This window comes from Salvelinus fontinalis, chromosome 2 (genome assembly GCF_029448725.1).
Source record: "Salvelinus fontinalis isolate EN_2023a chromosome 2, ASM2944872v1, whole genome shotgun sequence".
NCBI lineage: Eukaryota > Metazoa > Chordata > Actinopteri > Salmoniformes > Salmonidae > Salvelinus > Salvelinus fontinalis.
Window position 1 is genome coordinate 9,983,648 of NC_074666.1, and position 17,687 is coordinate 10,001,334.

The following is a 17,687-nucleotide window of genomic DNA, read 5'->3' on the forward strand; positions in this document are numbered from 1 at the left end:
AATGCTGTGGTAGCCATGCTGGTTAAGTGTGCCTTGAATTCTAAATAAATCACAGACAGTGTCACCAGCAAAGCACCCCCACACCATCACACCTCCTCCTCCATGCTTGATGGTGGGAACCACACATGCTGTGATCATCCCGTTCACCTACTCATCGTCTCACAAAGACACGACAGTTGGAACCAAAAATCTCAAATTTGGACTCATCAGACCAAAGGACAGATTTCCACCGGTTTAATGTCCATTGCTCGTGTTTCTTGGCCCAAGCAAGTCTATTCTTCTTATTGTTGTCCTTTAGTAGTAGTTTCTTTGCAGCAAATCAACCATGAAGGCCAGATTCAGTCTCCTCTGAACAGTTGAGATGTGTCTGTTACTTGAACTCTGTGAAGCATTTATTTGGACTGCAATTTCTGAGGCTGATAACTCTAATAAACTTATCCTCTACAGCAGAGGTAACTCTGAGACTTCCTTTCCTGTGGTGGTCCTCATGAGAGCCAGTTTAATCATAGTGCTTGATGGTTTTTGCGACTCCACTTGAAGAAACTTTCAAAGTTCTTTACATTTTCCATTTTTTTTTACATTTTCCGACCTTCATGTCTTAAAGTAATGATGGACTGTCGTTTCTCTTTGATTATTTGAGCTGTTCTTGCCATAATATGGACTTGGTCTTTTACCAAATAGGGCTATCTTCTGTATACCCTACCTTGTCACAACAGAACTGATGGTCTCAAACGCATTAAGGGAAGACATTCCACAAATTAACTTATAACAAGGTACACCTGTTAATTTAAATTCATTCCAGGTGACTAACTCATTAAACTGGTTGAGAGAATGCCAAGAGTGTGCAAATCTGTCATCAAGGCCAAGGGTGGCTACTTTGAAGAATCTTAAATATAAAATGTATTTTGATTTGTTTAACACTTTTTTGGTCACTACATGATTCCATATGTGTAATATCATAGTTTTGATGTCTTCACTTTTATTCTACAATGTAGAAAATATTTTTTGTTTTAAATAAGAAAAACCCTTAAATTAGTAGGTGTGTCTAAACTTTTGACTGGTACTGTATACGTTATTATGTCACAGCTCTCTAGCACTTGTATCATTATTAGGATAAAATGATTGCGTAACCAAACACAATAAAAGTGTATAAAAAAGGAAAGATCTAGTAAGAGAGACAACTGGACCACAGGCATGAGGAGCTGTATGAGGAATGAAGTTTAATGGGCTTATGGTCCTTCAAACAGTTCAGAGTTTAAACAGTTAGATGGTTATATAGGACAACGAAAACAACCAGCGCCACTTGTGTTGTCATAAACCACTTAGAACGTTATACAAACCATTCCTCAACGTTATACAAACCACCCGGGCTTATCACAGATCTGTTATTTCTGACACATATTATTGGTGACCAGAGTCATATAAAGATATACTGTTGGGGACTTTCTTTCACCAGAATTCGATTTTGGTTTAAATTTGGGCAAGCATTGGACTATATACCCTATATCTTCAATGCCTTGCTCACACCTTCCATGGGGATTTAGTGAGGAGTTACTCTTTTTTCTCTGTCCTTTCTCTGTCCTTTTTCTCTCTCCATCTCATCACTCGTTTCTCTCTGTTAGTTGACTGAGATCAGTGTTACTCTGCTGGTAAAGTAATAGTGATCTCAGTCTGAGTTATTGACACAATGTCTGTATAGCAGTCTCTCTCCGGCCCTGACTGACACACACACACACACACACACACACACACACACACACACACACACACACACACACACACACACACACACACACACTGTAACGGTCCTGACCTGTTTTATGTTGTTTTTGTATGTGTTTAGGTCAGGGCATGTGTTTTGGGTGGGCAGTCTATGTTATCTGTTTCTATGTTGGTTTTGGTTGCCTGGTATGGCTCTTAATTAGAGGCAGGTGTTTTGCGTTCTCCTCTAATTAAGAGTCATATTTAGGTAGGGTGTTCTCACTGTTTGTTGGTGGGTGATTGTCTTCCGTATCTGTGTTATGTTTTGCACCATACGGGACTGTTCGGTTGTTCGTTCGTTTATTTTGATGTAGTCTGTTTCCTGTCCGTAAGTTTTACGTTTAGTTATGTAAGTTTATGTTTCAGGTTTCGTCTACGTCGTTTTCTTGTTTTGTATTTTTGAAAGTGTTTTGTTTTTCGTGTTGCCATCGTCGTTACAAATAAAAAGATGGCTTATTTCCCTAATGCTGCATTTTGGTCTGATGATCCTTCTCTCCTCTCCTCATCCGAGGAAGAGGAGAACGACAGCCTTTACACACACACACACACACACACACACACACACACACACACACACACACACACACACACACACACACACACACACACACACACACACACACACACACACACTCTCACTCACTCACTCACTCACTCACTCACTCTCTGGCCCTGGGACAATCACAGATTCAGAGATGCTGGGTGACTGACTGATGGACAGACACATAAAGTGCTGGTGGGTGGTGGACAGACAGACAGACAGACAGACATATTGAGACAGACAGAGAGACAGTGGTAAAGAAAGGCCTGGTCCTATGTTGCCCCATGACAGAGAGAGAGGGGGGCAACAGGTGTGTTGTGGCAAGGGCTGCCATTCCTATTGGTCTGCCGTCAACAAATGGGAGTGCTACCCTGAAGCATATGTCACAGAGTGCTAGTTGTGGAGGCAGCCAATCGCTTCCCTATGTATATCCTGAGAAAGGGAGAGAGAAATATATTGCTAATATTGATAACACAATACTTATACTTATATCTTTAATCTGCAATTTTTTTTACCACATTTACCTGGTTGTTGTATAAAAACAGATTGCTGCCATTAGGAAACAGTCAGGTGGTGGTGGCCAAATAGTAGGCTACTTCATTGTACTTCTCTGTAATATATGTACACTACCATTCAAAAGTTTGGGGTTACTTAGAAATGCACCGGGGCCTCCCCCTTCTCTTTCTATTCTGGTTAGAGCCAGTTTGCGCTGTTCTGTGAAGGGAGTAGTACAGAGCGTTATACGAGATCTTCAGTTTCTTGGTAATTTCTCGCATGGAATAGTCTTCATTTCTCAGAACATGAATAGGCTGATGAGTTTCAGAAGAAAGTTATTTGTTTCTGGCCATTTTGAGCCTGTAATCGAACCCACAAATGCTGATGCTTCAGATACTCAACTAGTCTAATAAAGAAGGCCAGTTTTATTGCTTCTTTAATTAGAAGAACATTTTTAGCTGTGCTAACATAATTGCAAAAGGGTTTTATAATTATCATTAAGCCTTTTAAAATGATAAACTTGGATTAGCCAACACAATGTGCCATTGGAACACAGGAGTGACGGTAGCTGATAATGGGCCTCTGTACGCCTATGTAGATATTCCATAAAAAATCAGCCGTTTCCAGCTACAATAGTCATTTACAACATTAACATTGTCTACATTGTATTTCTGATCAATTTGACGTTATTTTAATGGACAAAAAATTTGCTTTTCTTTCAAAAACAAAGACATTTCTAAGTGACCCCAAACTTTTGAACGGTTGTGTGTGTGTGTGTGTGTGTGTGTGTGTGTGTGTGTGTGTGTGTGTGTGTGTGTGTGTGTGTGTGTGTGTGTGTGTGTGTGTGTGTGTGTGTGTGTGTGTGTGTGTGTGTGTGTGTGTGCGTGTGTGTGTGTGTGTGCCTTACCCCACTCCCAGTGTGAGAAGGTGTGAGACCAGCAGTGAGGGGATGAGGACCATGAGGACGTCGGAGGAGAACAGTCCTCTCTTCATCACCTCACTCTTCCTTACACTCAGGGAGCCTGACTGCTGCTTCGGGTGCTGGAACACAAACTCCCTGGGGGAGCGAGAGAGATGGGGGGAAGGGAAACAGGGGAGATGAAGATAGAAAGAGATTTAGAGAGATCAGGAGAAATGGGAACATAGATAGAAAGAAAGGAGGAAGAGAAGGAGAGAGGGGGAAGACATAAATTAAACATATTGTTTTGTCTTGTTCTTCAAAATAAAAGGAGATTTCTCAGGAGAAATTCTGTAGTCTCATACCATGAAGAGAAACATACCTTCATGGCTGTAAATGACTATCATATGTCATGTTCAGATGTAATGGAGAGATATCGTCTGTCAGGTTTCAATGCTATTGTACACAGTTTTATTCATTATGTATTAAAATAATAACTACATTCCCTCTAGCACATCCACAGTCCCCCCGTGATTCAGTGCTTGTTCTAAGCAGCCAATTACTGTGTGTATGTTAGTTAATGTGTTCACATTGCAACTGGTCAAGGAAGGTCAATGGAATTAGGATGAATTACAGTGAAAATCAATTTGGAGTCATTCCAATTATATGCGTAGGTTCTTACTTTGGTGGAAGGTTCTCAGGCCGACTGGACCAGTCCCATACCCACTCAGAAGTCAGCCCCCTCTCCCCTTCTTCTTCGGACTGAGACGGGAGAAGAAAGGGAAAGTTAATTTTCATTTAATAAGTACATTTTCCACCATGAAAACACTGACTTGTGTGGTGTTAAAGCTATCTAATAGCAAAGGCTTACTACTGCTACAGTAAAATATGTGATGTGAATGTTACGTGTGTTTGTTTAGTACCTGTATGGTAAAACAGTCTGTACTGCTGCTGCCTTCACTGTAGGGAGGGGAAGCAACAGCCTGTGGAGGAGTCACCAACTGTGGAGGACTGAACACAGAGAGCAAGTCAACAGGACTTCTCAGTAACAAAGCACACACACACACACACACACACACACAAACACACAGAGTGGGAGAGGGAGACAGAGAAAGAAAGAGGGAGAGAGTGCAAGAGGGGCATAAAGCTTGTCTTATTTCTGTTGGTGTAGGCTACTAACCTGTCATTACTCCTCTCAGCTACTAACCTGTCATTACTCCTCCCATCTACTAACCTGTCATTACTCTTCTCAGCTACTAACCTGTCATTACTCTTCTCAGCTACTAACCTGTCATTACTCCTCCCATCTACTAACCTGTCATTACTCTTCTCAGCTACTAACCTGTCATTACTCCTCCCATCTACTAACCTGTCATTACTCTTCTCAGCTACTAACCTGTCATTACTCCTCCCATCTACTAACCTGTCATTACTCCTCCCATCTACTAACCTGTCATTACTCCTCCCATCTACTAACCTGTCATTACTCCTCCCATCTACTAACCTGTCATTACTCCTTTCTCAGCGACCTACCTACCTGTCATTACTCTTCTCAGCTACTAACCTGTCATTACTCCTCCCATCTACTAACCTGTCATTACTCCTCCCATCTACTAACCTGTCATTACTCCTCCCATCTACTAACCTGTCATTACTCCTTTCTCAGCTACTAACCTGTCATTACTCCTCCCATCTACTAACCTGACATTACACTTCTCACCTACTAACCTGTCATTACTCCTCCCATCTACTAACCTGTCATTACTCCTCCCATCTACTAACCTGTCATTACACCTCTCAGAAACTAACCTGTCATTACTCCTCCCATCTACTAACCTGTCATTACTCCTTTCTCAGCGACCTACCTGTCATTACTCTTCTCAGCTACTAACCTGTCATTACTCCTCCCATCTACTAACCTGTCATTACTCCTCCCATCTACTAACCTGTCATTACTCCTCCCATCTACTAACCTGTCATTACTCCTTTCTCAGCTACTAACCTGTCATTACTCCTCCCATCTACTAACCTGACATTACACTTCTCACCTACTAACCTGTCATTACTCCTCCCATCTACTAACCTGTCATTACTCCTCCCATCTACTAACCTGTCATTACACCTCTCAGAAACTAACCTGGCATTACTCTTCTCAGCTACTAACCTGTCATTACTCCTTTCTCAGCTACTAACCTGTCATTAGTCCTCTCAGCTATTAACCTGTCATTACTCCTCCCATCTACTAACCTGTCATTACTCCTCTCAGCTATTAACCTGTCATTACTCCTCCCATCTACTAACCTGTCATTTCTCTTCTCAGCTACTAACCTGTCATTACTCCTTTCTCAGCTACTAACCTGTCATTACTCCTCCCATCTACTAACCTGTCATTACTCCTCTCAGCTATTAACCTGTCATTACTCCTTTCTCAGCTACTAACCTGTCATTACTCCTCCCATCTACTAACCTGTCATTTCTCTTCTCAGCTACTAACCTGTCATTACTCCTTTCTCAGCTACTAACTCATCATTACTCCTCCCATCTACTAACCTGTCATTTCTCTTCTCAGCTACTAACCTGTCATTACTCCTTTCTCAGCTACTAACCTGTCATTACTCCTCCCATCTACTAACCTGTCATTACTCCTCTCATCTACTAACCTGTCATTACTCCTCCCATCTACTAACCTGTCATTACTCTTCTCAGCTACCTACCTGTCATTACTCCTCCCATCTACTAACCTGTCATTACTCCTCCCATCTACTAACCTGTCATTACTCGTCCCATCTACTAACCTGTCATTACTCTTCTCAGCTACCTACCTGTCATTATTCCTCCCATCTATTAACCTGTCATTACTCCTCCCATCTACTAACCTGTCATTACTCCTCCCATCTACTAACCTATCATTACTCCTCCCATCTACTAACCTGTCATTACTCCTCCCATCTACTAACCTGTCATTACTCCTCCCATCTACTAACCTGTCATTACTCTTCTCAGCTACCTACCTGTCATTACTCCTCCCATCTACTAACCTGTCATTACTCCTCCCATCTACTAACCTGTCATTACTCTTCTCAGCTACATACCTGTCATTACTCCTCCCATCTATTAACCTGTCATTACTCCTCCCATCTACTAACCTGTCATTACTCCTCCCATCTACTAACCTGTCATTACTCCTCCCATCTACTAACCTGTCATTACTCCTCCCATCTACTAACCTGTCATTACTCCTCCCATCTACTAACCTGTCATTACTCCTCCCATCTACTAACCTGCCATTACTCCTCCCATCTACTAACCTGTCATTACTCTTCTCAGCTACTAACCTGTCATTACTCCTCCCATCTACTAACCTGTCATTACTCCTCTCAGCTACTAACCTGTCATTACTCCTAACATCTACTAACCTGTCATTACTCTTCTCAGCTACTAACCTGTCATTACTCCTCTCTCAGCTACTAACCTGTCATTACTCCTCCCATCTACTAACCTGTCATTACTCCTCCCATCTACTAACCTGTCATTACTCCTCCCATCTACTAACATGTCATTACTCCTCCCATCTACTAACCTGTCATTACTCCTCCCATCTACTAACCTGTCATTACTCCTCTCAGCTACCTACCTGTCATTACTCCTCCCATCTATTAACCTGTCATTACTCCTCTCAGATACTAACCTGTCATTTCTCTTCTCAGCTACTAACCTGTCATTACTCCTTTCTCAGCTACTAACCTGTCATTACTCCTCCCATCTACTAACCTGTAATTACTCCTCCCAGCTACTAACCTGTCATTACTCCTCCCATCTACTAACCTGTCATTACTCCTCCCATCTACTAACCTGTCATTACTCTTCTCAGCTACATACCTGTCATTACTCCTCCCATCTATTAACTTGTCATTACTCCTCCCATCTACTAACCTGTCATTACTCCTCCCCTCTACTAACCTGTCATTACTCCTCCCATCTACTAACCTGTCATTACTCCTCCCATCTACTAACCTGTCATTACTCCTTTCTCAGCTACCTACCTGTCATTACTCTTCTCAGCTACTAACCTGTCATTACTCCTCCCATCTACTAACCTGTCATTACTCCTCCCATCTACTAACCTGTCATTACTCCTCCCATCTACTAACCTGTCATTACTCCTTTCTCAGCTACTAACCTGTCATTACTCCTCCCATCTACTAACCTGACATTACTCTTCTCACCTACTAACCTGTCATTACTCCTCCCATCTACTAACCTGTCATTACTCCTCCCATCTACTAACCTGTCATTACACCTCTCAGAAACTAACCTGGCATTACTCTTCTCAGCTACTAACCTGTCATTACTCCTTTCTCAGCTACTAACCTGTCATTACTCCTCCCATCTACTAACCTGTCATTACTCCTCTCATCTACTAACCTGTCATTACTCCTCCCATCTACTAACCTGTCATCACTCTTCTCAGCTACCTACCTGTCATTACTCCTCCCATCTACTAACCTGTCATTACTCCTCCCATCTACTAACCTGTCATTACTCCTCCCATCTACTAACCTGTCATTACTCTTCTCAGCTACCTACCTGTCATTATTCCTCCCATCTATTAACCTGTCATTACTCCTCCCATCTACTAACCTGTCATTACTCCTCCCATCTACTAACCTATCATTACTCCTCCCATCTACTAACCTGTCATTACTCCTCCCATCTACTAACCTGTCATTACTCCTCCCATCTACTAACCTGTCATTACTCTTCTCAGCTACCTACCTGTCATTACTCCTCCCATCTACTAACCTGTCATTACTCCTCCCATCTACTAACCTGTCATTACTCTTCTCAGCTACATACCTGTCATTACTCCTCCCATCTATTAACCTGTCATTACTCCTCCCATCTACTAACCTGTCATTACTCCTCCCATCTACTAACCTGTCATTACTCCTCCCATCTACTAACCTGTCATTACTCCTCCCATCTACTAACCTGTCATTACTCCTCCCATCTACTAACCTGTCATTACTCCTCCCATCTACTAACCTGCCATTACTCCTCCCATCTACTAACCTGTCATTACTCTTCTCAGCTACTAACCTGTCATTACTCCTCCCATCTACTAACCTGTCATTACTCCTCTCAGCTACTAACCTGTCATTACTCCTACCATCTACTAACCTGTCATTACTCTTCTCAGCTACTAACCTGTCATTACTCCTCTCTCAGCTACTAACCTGTCATTACTCCTCCCATCTACTAACCTGTCATTACTCCTCCCATCTACTAACCTGTCATTACTCCTCCCATCTACTAACATGTCATTACTCCTCCCATCTACTAACCTGTCATTACTCCTCCCATCTACTAACCTGTCATTACTCCTCTCAGCTACCTACCTGTCATTACTCCTCCCATCTATTAACCTGTCATTACTCCTCTCAGATACTAACCTGTCATTTCTCTTCTCAGCTACTAACCTGTCATTACTCCTTTCTCAGCTACTAACCTGTCATTACTCCTCCCATCTACTAACCTGTAATTACTCCTCCCAGCTACTAACCTGTCATTACTCCTCCCATCTACTAACCTGTCATTACTCCCCCCATCTACTAACCTGTCATTACTCCTCCCATCTACTAACCTGTCATTACTCTTCTCAGCTACATACCTGTCATTACTCCTCCCATCTATTAACCTGTCATTACCCCTCCCATCTACTAACCTGTCATTACTCCTCCCCTCTACTAACCTGTCATTACTCCTCCCATCTACTAACCTGTCATTACTCCTCCCATCTACTAACCTGTCATTACTCCTTTCTCAGCTACCTACCTGTCATTACTCTTCTCAGCTACTAACCTGTCATTACTCCTCCCATCTACTAACCTGTCATTACTCCTCCCATCTACTAACCTGTCATTACTCCTCCCATCTACTAACCTGTCATTACTCCTTTCTCAGCTACTAACCTGTCATTACTCCTCCCATCTACTAACCTGACATTACTCTTCTCACCTACTAACCTGTCATTACTCCTCCCATCTACTAACCTGTCATTACTCCTCCCATCTACTAACCTGTCATTACACCTCTCAGAAACTAACCTGGCATTACTCTTCTCAGCTACTAACCTGTCATTACTCCTTTCTCAGCTACTAACCTGTCATTAGTCCTCTCAGCTATTAACCTGTCATTACTCCTCCCATCTACTAACCTGTCATTACTCCTCTCAGCTATTAACCTGTCATTACTCCTCCCATCTACTAACCTGTCATTACTCCTCCCATCTACTAACCTATCATTACTCCTCCCATCTACTAACCTGTCATTACTCCTCCCATCTACTAACCTGTCATTACTCCTCCCATCTACTAACCTGTCATTACTCTTCTCAGCTACCTACCTGTCATTACTCCTCCCATCTACTAACCTGTCATTACTCCTCCCATCTACTAACCTGTCATTACTCTTCTCAGCTACATACCTGTCATTACTCCTCCCATCTATTAACCTGTCATTACTCCTCCCATCTACTAACCTGTCATTACTCCTCCCATCTACTAACCTCTCATTACTCCTCCCATCTACTAACCTGTCATTACTCCTCCCATCTACTAACCTGTCATTACTCCTCCCATCTACTAACCTGTCATTACTCCTCCCATCTACTAACCTGCCATTACTCCTCCCATCTACTAACCTGTCATTACTCTTCTCAGCTACTAACCTGTCATTACTCCTCCCATCTACTAACCTGTCATTACTCCTCTCAGCTACTAACCTGTCATTACTCCTACCATCTACTAACCTGTCATTACTCTTCTCAGCTACTAACCTGTCATTACTCCTCTCTCAGCTACTAACCTGTCATTACTCCTCCCATCTACTAACCTGTCATTACTCCTCCCATCTACTAACCTGTCATTACTCCTCCCATCTACTAACATGTCATTACTCCTCCCATCTACTAACCTGTCATTACTCCTCCCATCTACTAACCTGTCATTACTCCTCTCAGCTACCTACCTGTCATTACTCCTCCCATCTATTAACCTGTCATTACTCCTCTCAGATACTAACCTGTCATTTCTCTTCTCAGCTACTAACCTGTCATTACTCCTTTCTCAGCTACTAACCTGTCATTACTCCTCCCATCTACTAACCTGTAATTACTCCTCCCAGCTACTAACCTGTCATTACTCCTCCCATCTACTAACCTGTCATTACTCCTCCCATCTACTAACCTGTCATTACTCTTCTCAGCTACATACCTGTCATTACTCCTCCCATCTATTAACTTGTCATTACTCCTCCCATCTACTAACCTGTCATTACTCCTCCCCTCTACTAACCTGTCATTACTCCTCCCATCTACTAACCTGTCATTACTCCTCCCATCTACTAACCTGTCATTACTCCTTTCTCAGCTACCTACCTGTCATTACTCTTCTCAGCTACTAACCTGTCATTACTCCTCCCATCTACTAACCTGTCATTACTCCTCCCATCTACTAACCTGTCATTACTCCTCCCATCTACTAACCTGTCATTACTCCTTTCTCAGCTACTAACCTGTCATTACTCCTCCAATCTACTAACCTGACATTACTCTTCTCACCTACTAACCTGTCATTACTCCTCCCATCTACTAACCTGTCATTACTCCTCCCATCTACTAACCTGTCATTACACCTCTCAGAAACTAACCTGCCATTACTCTTCTCAGCTACTAACCTGTCATTACTCCTTTCTCAGCTACTAACCTGTCATTAGTCCTCTCAGCTATTAACCTGTCATTACTCCTCCCATCTACTAACCTGTCATTACTCCTCTCAGCTATTAACCTGTCATTACTCCTCCCATCTACTAACCTGTCATTTCTCTTCTCAGCTACTAACCTGTCATTACTCCTTTCTCAGCTACTAACCTGTCATTACTCCTCCCATCTACTAACCTGTCACTACTCCTCTCATCTACTAACCTGTCATTACTCCTCCCATCTACTAACCTGTCATTACTCTTCTCAGCTACATACCTGTCATTACTCCTCCCATCTATTAACCTGTCATTACTCCTCCCATCTACTAACCTGTCATTACTCCTCCCATCTACTAACCTGTCATTACTCCTCCCATCTACTAACCTGTCATTACTCCTCCCATCTACTAACCTGTCATTACTCCTCCCATCTACTAACCTGTCATTACTCCTCCCATCTACTAACCTGCCATTACTCCTCCCATCTACTAACCTGTCATTACTCTTCTCAGCTACTAACCTGTCATTACTCCTCCCATCTACTAACCTGTCATTACTCCTCTCAGCTACTAACCTGTCATTACTCCTACCATCTACTAACCTGTCATTACTCTTCTCAGCTACTAATCTGTCATTACTCCTCTCTCAGCTACTAACCTGTCATTACTCCTCCCATCTACTAACCTGTCATTACACCTCTCAGAAACTAACCTGGCATTACTCTTCTCAGCTACTAACCTGTCATTACTCCTTTCTCAGCTACTAACCTGTCATTAGTCCTCTCAGCTATTAACCTGTCATTACTCCTCCCATCTACTAACCTGTCATTACTCCTCTCAGCTATTAACCTGTCATTACTCCTCCCATCTACTAACCTGTCATTTCTCTTCTCAGCTACTAACCTGTCATTACTCCTTTCTCAGCTACTAACCTGTCATTACTCCTCCCATCTACTAACCTGTCATTACTCCTCTCATCTACATACCTGTCATTACTCCTCCCATCTACTAACCTGTCATTACTCTTCTCAGCTACTAACCTGTCATTACTCCTCCCATCTACTAACCTGTCATTACTCCTCTCAGCTACTAACCTGTCATTACTCCTACCATCTACTAACCTGTCATTACTCTTCTCAGCTACTAACCTGTCATTACTCCTCTCTCAGCTACTAACCTGTCATTACTCCTCCCATCTACTAACCTGTCATTACTCCTCCCATCTACTAACCTGTCATTACTCCTCCCATCTACTAACATGTCATTACTCCTCCCATCTACTAACCTGTCATTACTCCTCCCATCTACTAACCTGTCATTACTCCTCTCAGCTACCTACCTGTCATTACTCCTCCCATCTATTAACCTGTCATTACTCCTCTCAGATACTAACCTGTCATTTCTCTTCTCAGCTACTAACCTGTCATTACTCCTTTCTCAGCTACTAACCTGTCATTACTCCTCCCATCTACTAACCTGTAATTACTCCTCCCAGCTACTAACCTGTCATTACTCCTCCCATCTACTAACCTGTCATTACTCCTCCCATCTACTAACCTGTCATTACTCTTCTCAGCTACATACCTGTCATTACTCCTCCCATCTATTAACTTGTCATTACTCCTCCCATCTACTAACCTGTCATTACTCCTCCCCTCTACTAACCTGTCATTACTCCTCCCATCTACTAACCTGTCATTACTCCTCCCATCTACTAACCTGTCATTACTCCTTTCTCAGCTACCTACCTGTCATTACTCTTCTCAGCTACTAACCTGTCATTACTCCTCCCATCTACTAACCTGTCATTACTCCTCCCATCTACTAACCTGTCATTACTCCTCCCATCTACTAACCTGTCATTACTCCATTCTCAGCTACTAACCTGTCATTACTCCTCCCATCTACTAACCTGACATTACTCTTCTCACCTACTAACCTGTCATTACTCCTCCCATCTACTAACCTGTCATTACTCCTCCCATCTACTAACCTGTCATTACACCTCTCAGAAACTAACCTGGCATTACTCTTCTCAGCTACTAACCTGTCATTACTCCTTTCTCAGCTACTAACCTGTCATTACTCCTCCCATCTACTAACCTGTCATTACTCCTCTCATCTACTAACCTGTCATTACTCCTCCCATCTACTAACCTGTCATTACTCTTCTCAGCTACCTACCTGTCATTACTCCTCCCATCTACTAACCTGTCATTACTCCTCCCATCTACTAACCTGTCATTACTCCTCCCATCTACTAACCTGTCATTACTCTTCTCAGCTACCTACCTGTCATTATTCCTCCCATCTATTAACCTGTCATTACTCCTCCCATCTACTAACCTGTCATTACTCCTCCCATCTACTAACCTATCATTACTCCTCCCATCTACTAACCTGTCATTACTCCTCCCATCTACTAACCTGTCATTACTCCTCCCATCTACTAACCTGTCATTACTCTTCTCAGCTACCTACCTGTCATTACTCCTCCCATCTACTAACCTGTCATTACTCCTCCCATCTACTAACCTGTCATTACTCTTCTCAGCTACATACCTGTCATTACTCCTCCCATCTATTAACCTGTCATTACTCCTCCCATCTACTAACCTGTCATTACTCCTCCCATCTACTAACCTGTCATTACTCCTCCCATCTACTAACCTGTCATTTCTCCTCCCATCTACTAACCTGTCATTACTCCTCCCATCTACTAACCTGTCATTACTCCTCCCATCTACTAACCTGCCATTACTCCTCCCATCTACTAACCTGTCATTACTCTTCTCAGCTACTAACCTGTCATTACTCCTCCCATCTACTAACCTGTCATTACTCCTCTCAGCTACTAACCTGTCATTACTCCTACCATCTACTAACCTGTCATTACTCTTCTCAGCTACTAACCTGTCATTACTCCTCTCTCAGCTACTAACCTGTCATTACTCCTCCCATCTACTAACCTGTCATTACTCCTCCCATCTACTAACCTGTCATTACTCCTCCCATCTACTAACATGTCATTACTCCTCCCATCTACTAACCTGTCATTACTCCTCCCATCTACTAACCTGTCATTACTCCTCTCAGCTACCTACCTGTCATTACTCCTCCCATCTATTAACCTGTCATTACTCCTCTCAGATACTAACCTGTCATTTCTCTTCTCAGCTACTAACCTGTCATTACTCCTTTCTCAGCTACTAACCTGTCATTACTCCTCCCATCTACTAACCTGTAATTACTCCTCCCAGCTACTAACCTGTCATTACTCCTCCCATCTACTAACCTGTCATTACTCCTCCCATCTACTAACCTGTCATTACTCCTCCCATCTACTAACCTGTCATTACTCTTCTCAGCTACATACCTGTCATTACTCCTCCCATCTATTAACCTGTCATTACTCCTCCCATCTACTAACCTGTCATTACTCCTCCCCTCTACTAACCTGTCATTACTCCTCCCATCTACTAACCTGTCATTACTCCTCCCATCTACTAACCTGTCATTACTCCTTTCTCAGCTACCTACCTGTCATTACTCTTCTCAGCTACTAACCTGTCATTACTCCTCCCATCTACTAACCTGTCATTACTCCTCCCATCTACTAACCTGTCATTACTCCTCCCATCTACTAACCTGTCATTACTCCTTTCTCAGCTACTAACCTGTCATTACTCCTCCCATCTACTAACCTGACATTACTCTTCTCACCTACTAACCTGTCATTACTCCTCCCATCTACTAACCTGTCATTACTCCTCCCATCTACTAACCTGTCATTACACCTCTCAGAAACTAACCTTGCATTACTCTTCTCAGCTACTAACCTGTCATTACTCCTTTCTCAGCTACTAACCTGTCATTAGTCCTCTCAGCTATTAACCTGTCATTACTCCTCCCATCTACTAACCTGTCATTACTCCTCTCAGCTATTAACCTGTCATTACTCCTCCCATCTACTAACCTGTCATTTCTCTTCTCAGCTACTAACCTGTCATTACTCCTTTCTCAGCTACTAACCTGTCATTACTCCTCCCATCTACTAACCTGTCATTACTCTTCTCAGCTACATACCTGTCATTACTCCTCCCATCTATTAACCTGTCATTACTCCTCCCATCTACTAACCTGTCATTACTCCTCCCATCTACTAACCTGTCATTACTCCTCCCATCTACTAACCTGTCATTACTCCTCCCATCTACTAACCTGTCATTACTCCTCCCATCTACTAACCTGTCATTACTCCTCCCATCTACTAACCTGCCATTACTCCTCCCATCTACTAACCTGTCATTACTCTTCTCAGCTACTAACCTGTCATTACTCCTCCCATCTACTAACCTGTCATTACTCCTCTCAGCTACTAACCTGTCATTACTCCTACCATCTACTAACCTGTCATTACTCTTCTCAGCTACTAACCTGTCATTACTCCTCTCTCAGCTACTAACCTGTCATTACTCCTCCCATCTACTAACCTGTCATTACTCCTCCCATCTACTAACCTGTCATTACTCCTCCCATCTACTAACATGTCATTACTCCTCCCATCTACTAACCTGTCATTACTCCTCCACTCTACTAACCTGTCATTACTCCTCTCAGCTACCTACCTGTCATTACTCCTCCCATCTATTAACCTGTCATTACTCCTCTCAGATACTAACCTGTCATTTCTCTTCTCAGCTACTAACCTGTCATTACTCCTTTCTCAGCTACTAACCTGTCATTACTCCTCCCATCTACTAACCTGTAATTACTCCTCCCAGCTACTAACCTGTCATTACTCCTCCCATCTACTAACCTGTCATTACTCCTCCCATCTACTAACCTGTCATTACTCTTCTCAGCTACATACCTGTCATTACTCCTCCCATCTATTAACCTGTCATTACTCCTCCCATCTACTAACCTGTCATTACTCCTCCCCTCTACTAACCTGTCATTACTCCTCCCATCTACTAACCTGTCATTACTCCTCCCATCTACTAACCTGTCATTACTCCTTTCTCAGCTACCTACCTGTCATTACTCTTCTCAGCTACTAACCTGTCATTACTCCTCCCATCTACTAACCTGTCATTACTCCTCCCATCTACTAACCTGTCATTACTCCTCCCATCTACTAACCTGTCATTACTCCTTTCTCAGCTACTAACCTGTCATTACTCCTCCCATCTACTAACCTGACATTACTCTTCTCACCTACTAACCTGTCATTACTCCTCCCATCTACTAACCTGTCATTACTCCTCCCATCTACTAACCTGTCATTACACCTCTCAGAAACTAACCTGGCATTACTCTTCTCAGCTACTAACCTGTCATTACTCCTTTCTCAGCTACTAACCTGTCATTAGTCCTCTCAGCTATTAACCTGTCATTACTCCTCCCATCTACTAACCTGTCATTACTCCTCTCAGCTATTAACCTGTCATTACTCCTCCGTCTACTAACCTGTCATTTCTCTTCTCAGCTACTAACCTGTCATTACTCCTTTCTCAGCTACTAACCTGTCATTACTCCTCCCATCTACTAACCTGTCATTACTCCTCTCATCTACTAACCTGTCATTACTCCTCCCATCTACTAACCTGTCATTACTCTTCTCAGCTACCTACCTGTCATTACTCCTCCCATCTACTAACCTGTCATTACTCCTCCCATCTACTAACCTGTCATTACTCTTCTCAGCTACCTACCTGTCATTATTCCTCCCATCTATTAACCTGTCATTACTCCTCCCATCTACTAACCTGTCATTACTCCTCCCATCTACTAACCTGTCATTACTCCTCCCATCTACTAACCTGTCATTACTCCTCCCATCTACTAACCTGTCATTACTCCTCCCATCTACTAACCTGTCATTACTCTTCTCAGCTACCTACCTGTCATTACTCCTCCCATCTACTAACCTGTCATTACTCCTCCCATCTACTAACCTGTCATTACTCTTCTCAGCTACATACCTGTCATTACTCCTCCCATCTATTAACCTGTCATTACTCCTCCCATCTACTAACCTGTCATTACTCCTCCCATCTACTAACCTGTCATTACTCCTCCCATCTACTAACCTGTCATTACTCCTCCCATCTACTAACCTGTCATTACTCCTCCCATCTACTAACCTGTCATTACTCCTCCCATCTACAAACCTGTCATCACTCTTCTCAGCTACTAACCTGTCATTACTCCTCTCTCAGCTACTAAC

General features: G+C 42.7%; 1 protein-coding gene across 1 annotated transcript in view; it reads right to left on the reverse strand.

Moving 5' to 3' along the window:
- Window positions 1-1,195: 1,195 nt before the first annotated feature.
- The window catches only part of LOC129811692 (BCL2/adenovirus E1B 19 kDa protein-interacting protein 3-like), a 38,911-nt gene continuing 22,419 nt past the window's right edge, over window positions 1,196-17,687 (reverse strand). Inside the window, exons 3-6 of the mRNA XM_055863212.1 lie at window positions 4,619-4,706; window positions 4,378-4,457; window positions 3,705-3,854; window positions 1,196-2,734 (exon numbers count right to left, since the gene is read on the reverse strand). Of these exons, the coding sequence (XP_055719187.1) occupies window positions 2,686-2,734; window positions 3,705-3,854; window positions 4,378-4,457; window positions 4,619-4,706 (367 nt within the window). The 3' untranslated portion in view covers window positions 1,196-2,685. The remainder of the gene's footprint in view (window positions 2,735-3,704; window positions 3,855-4,377; window positions 4,458-4,618; window positions 4,707-17,687) is intronic.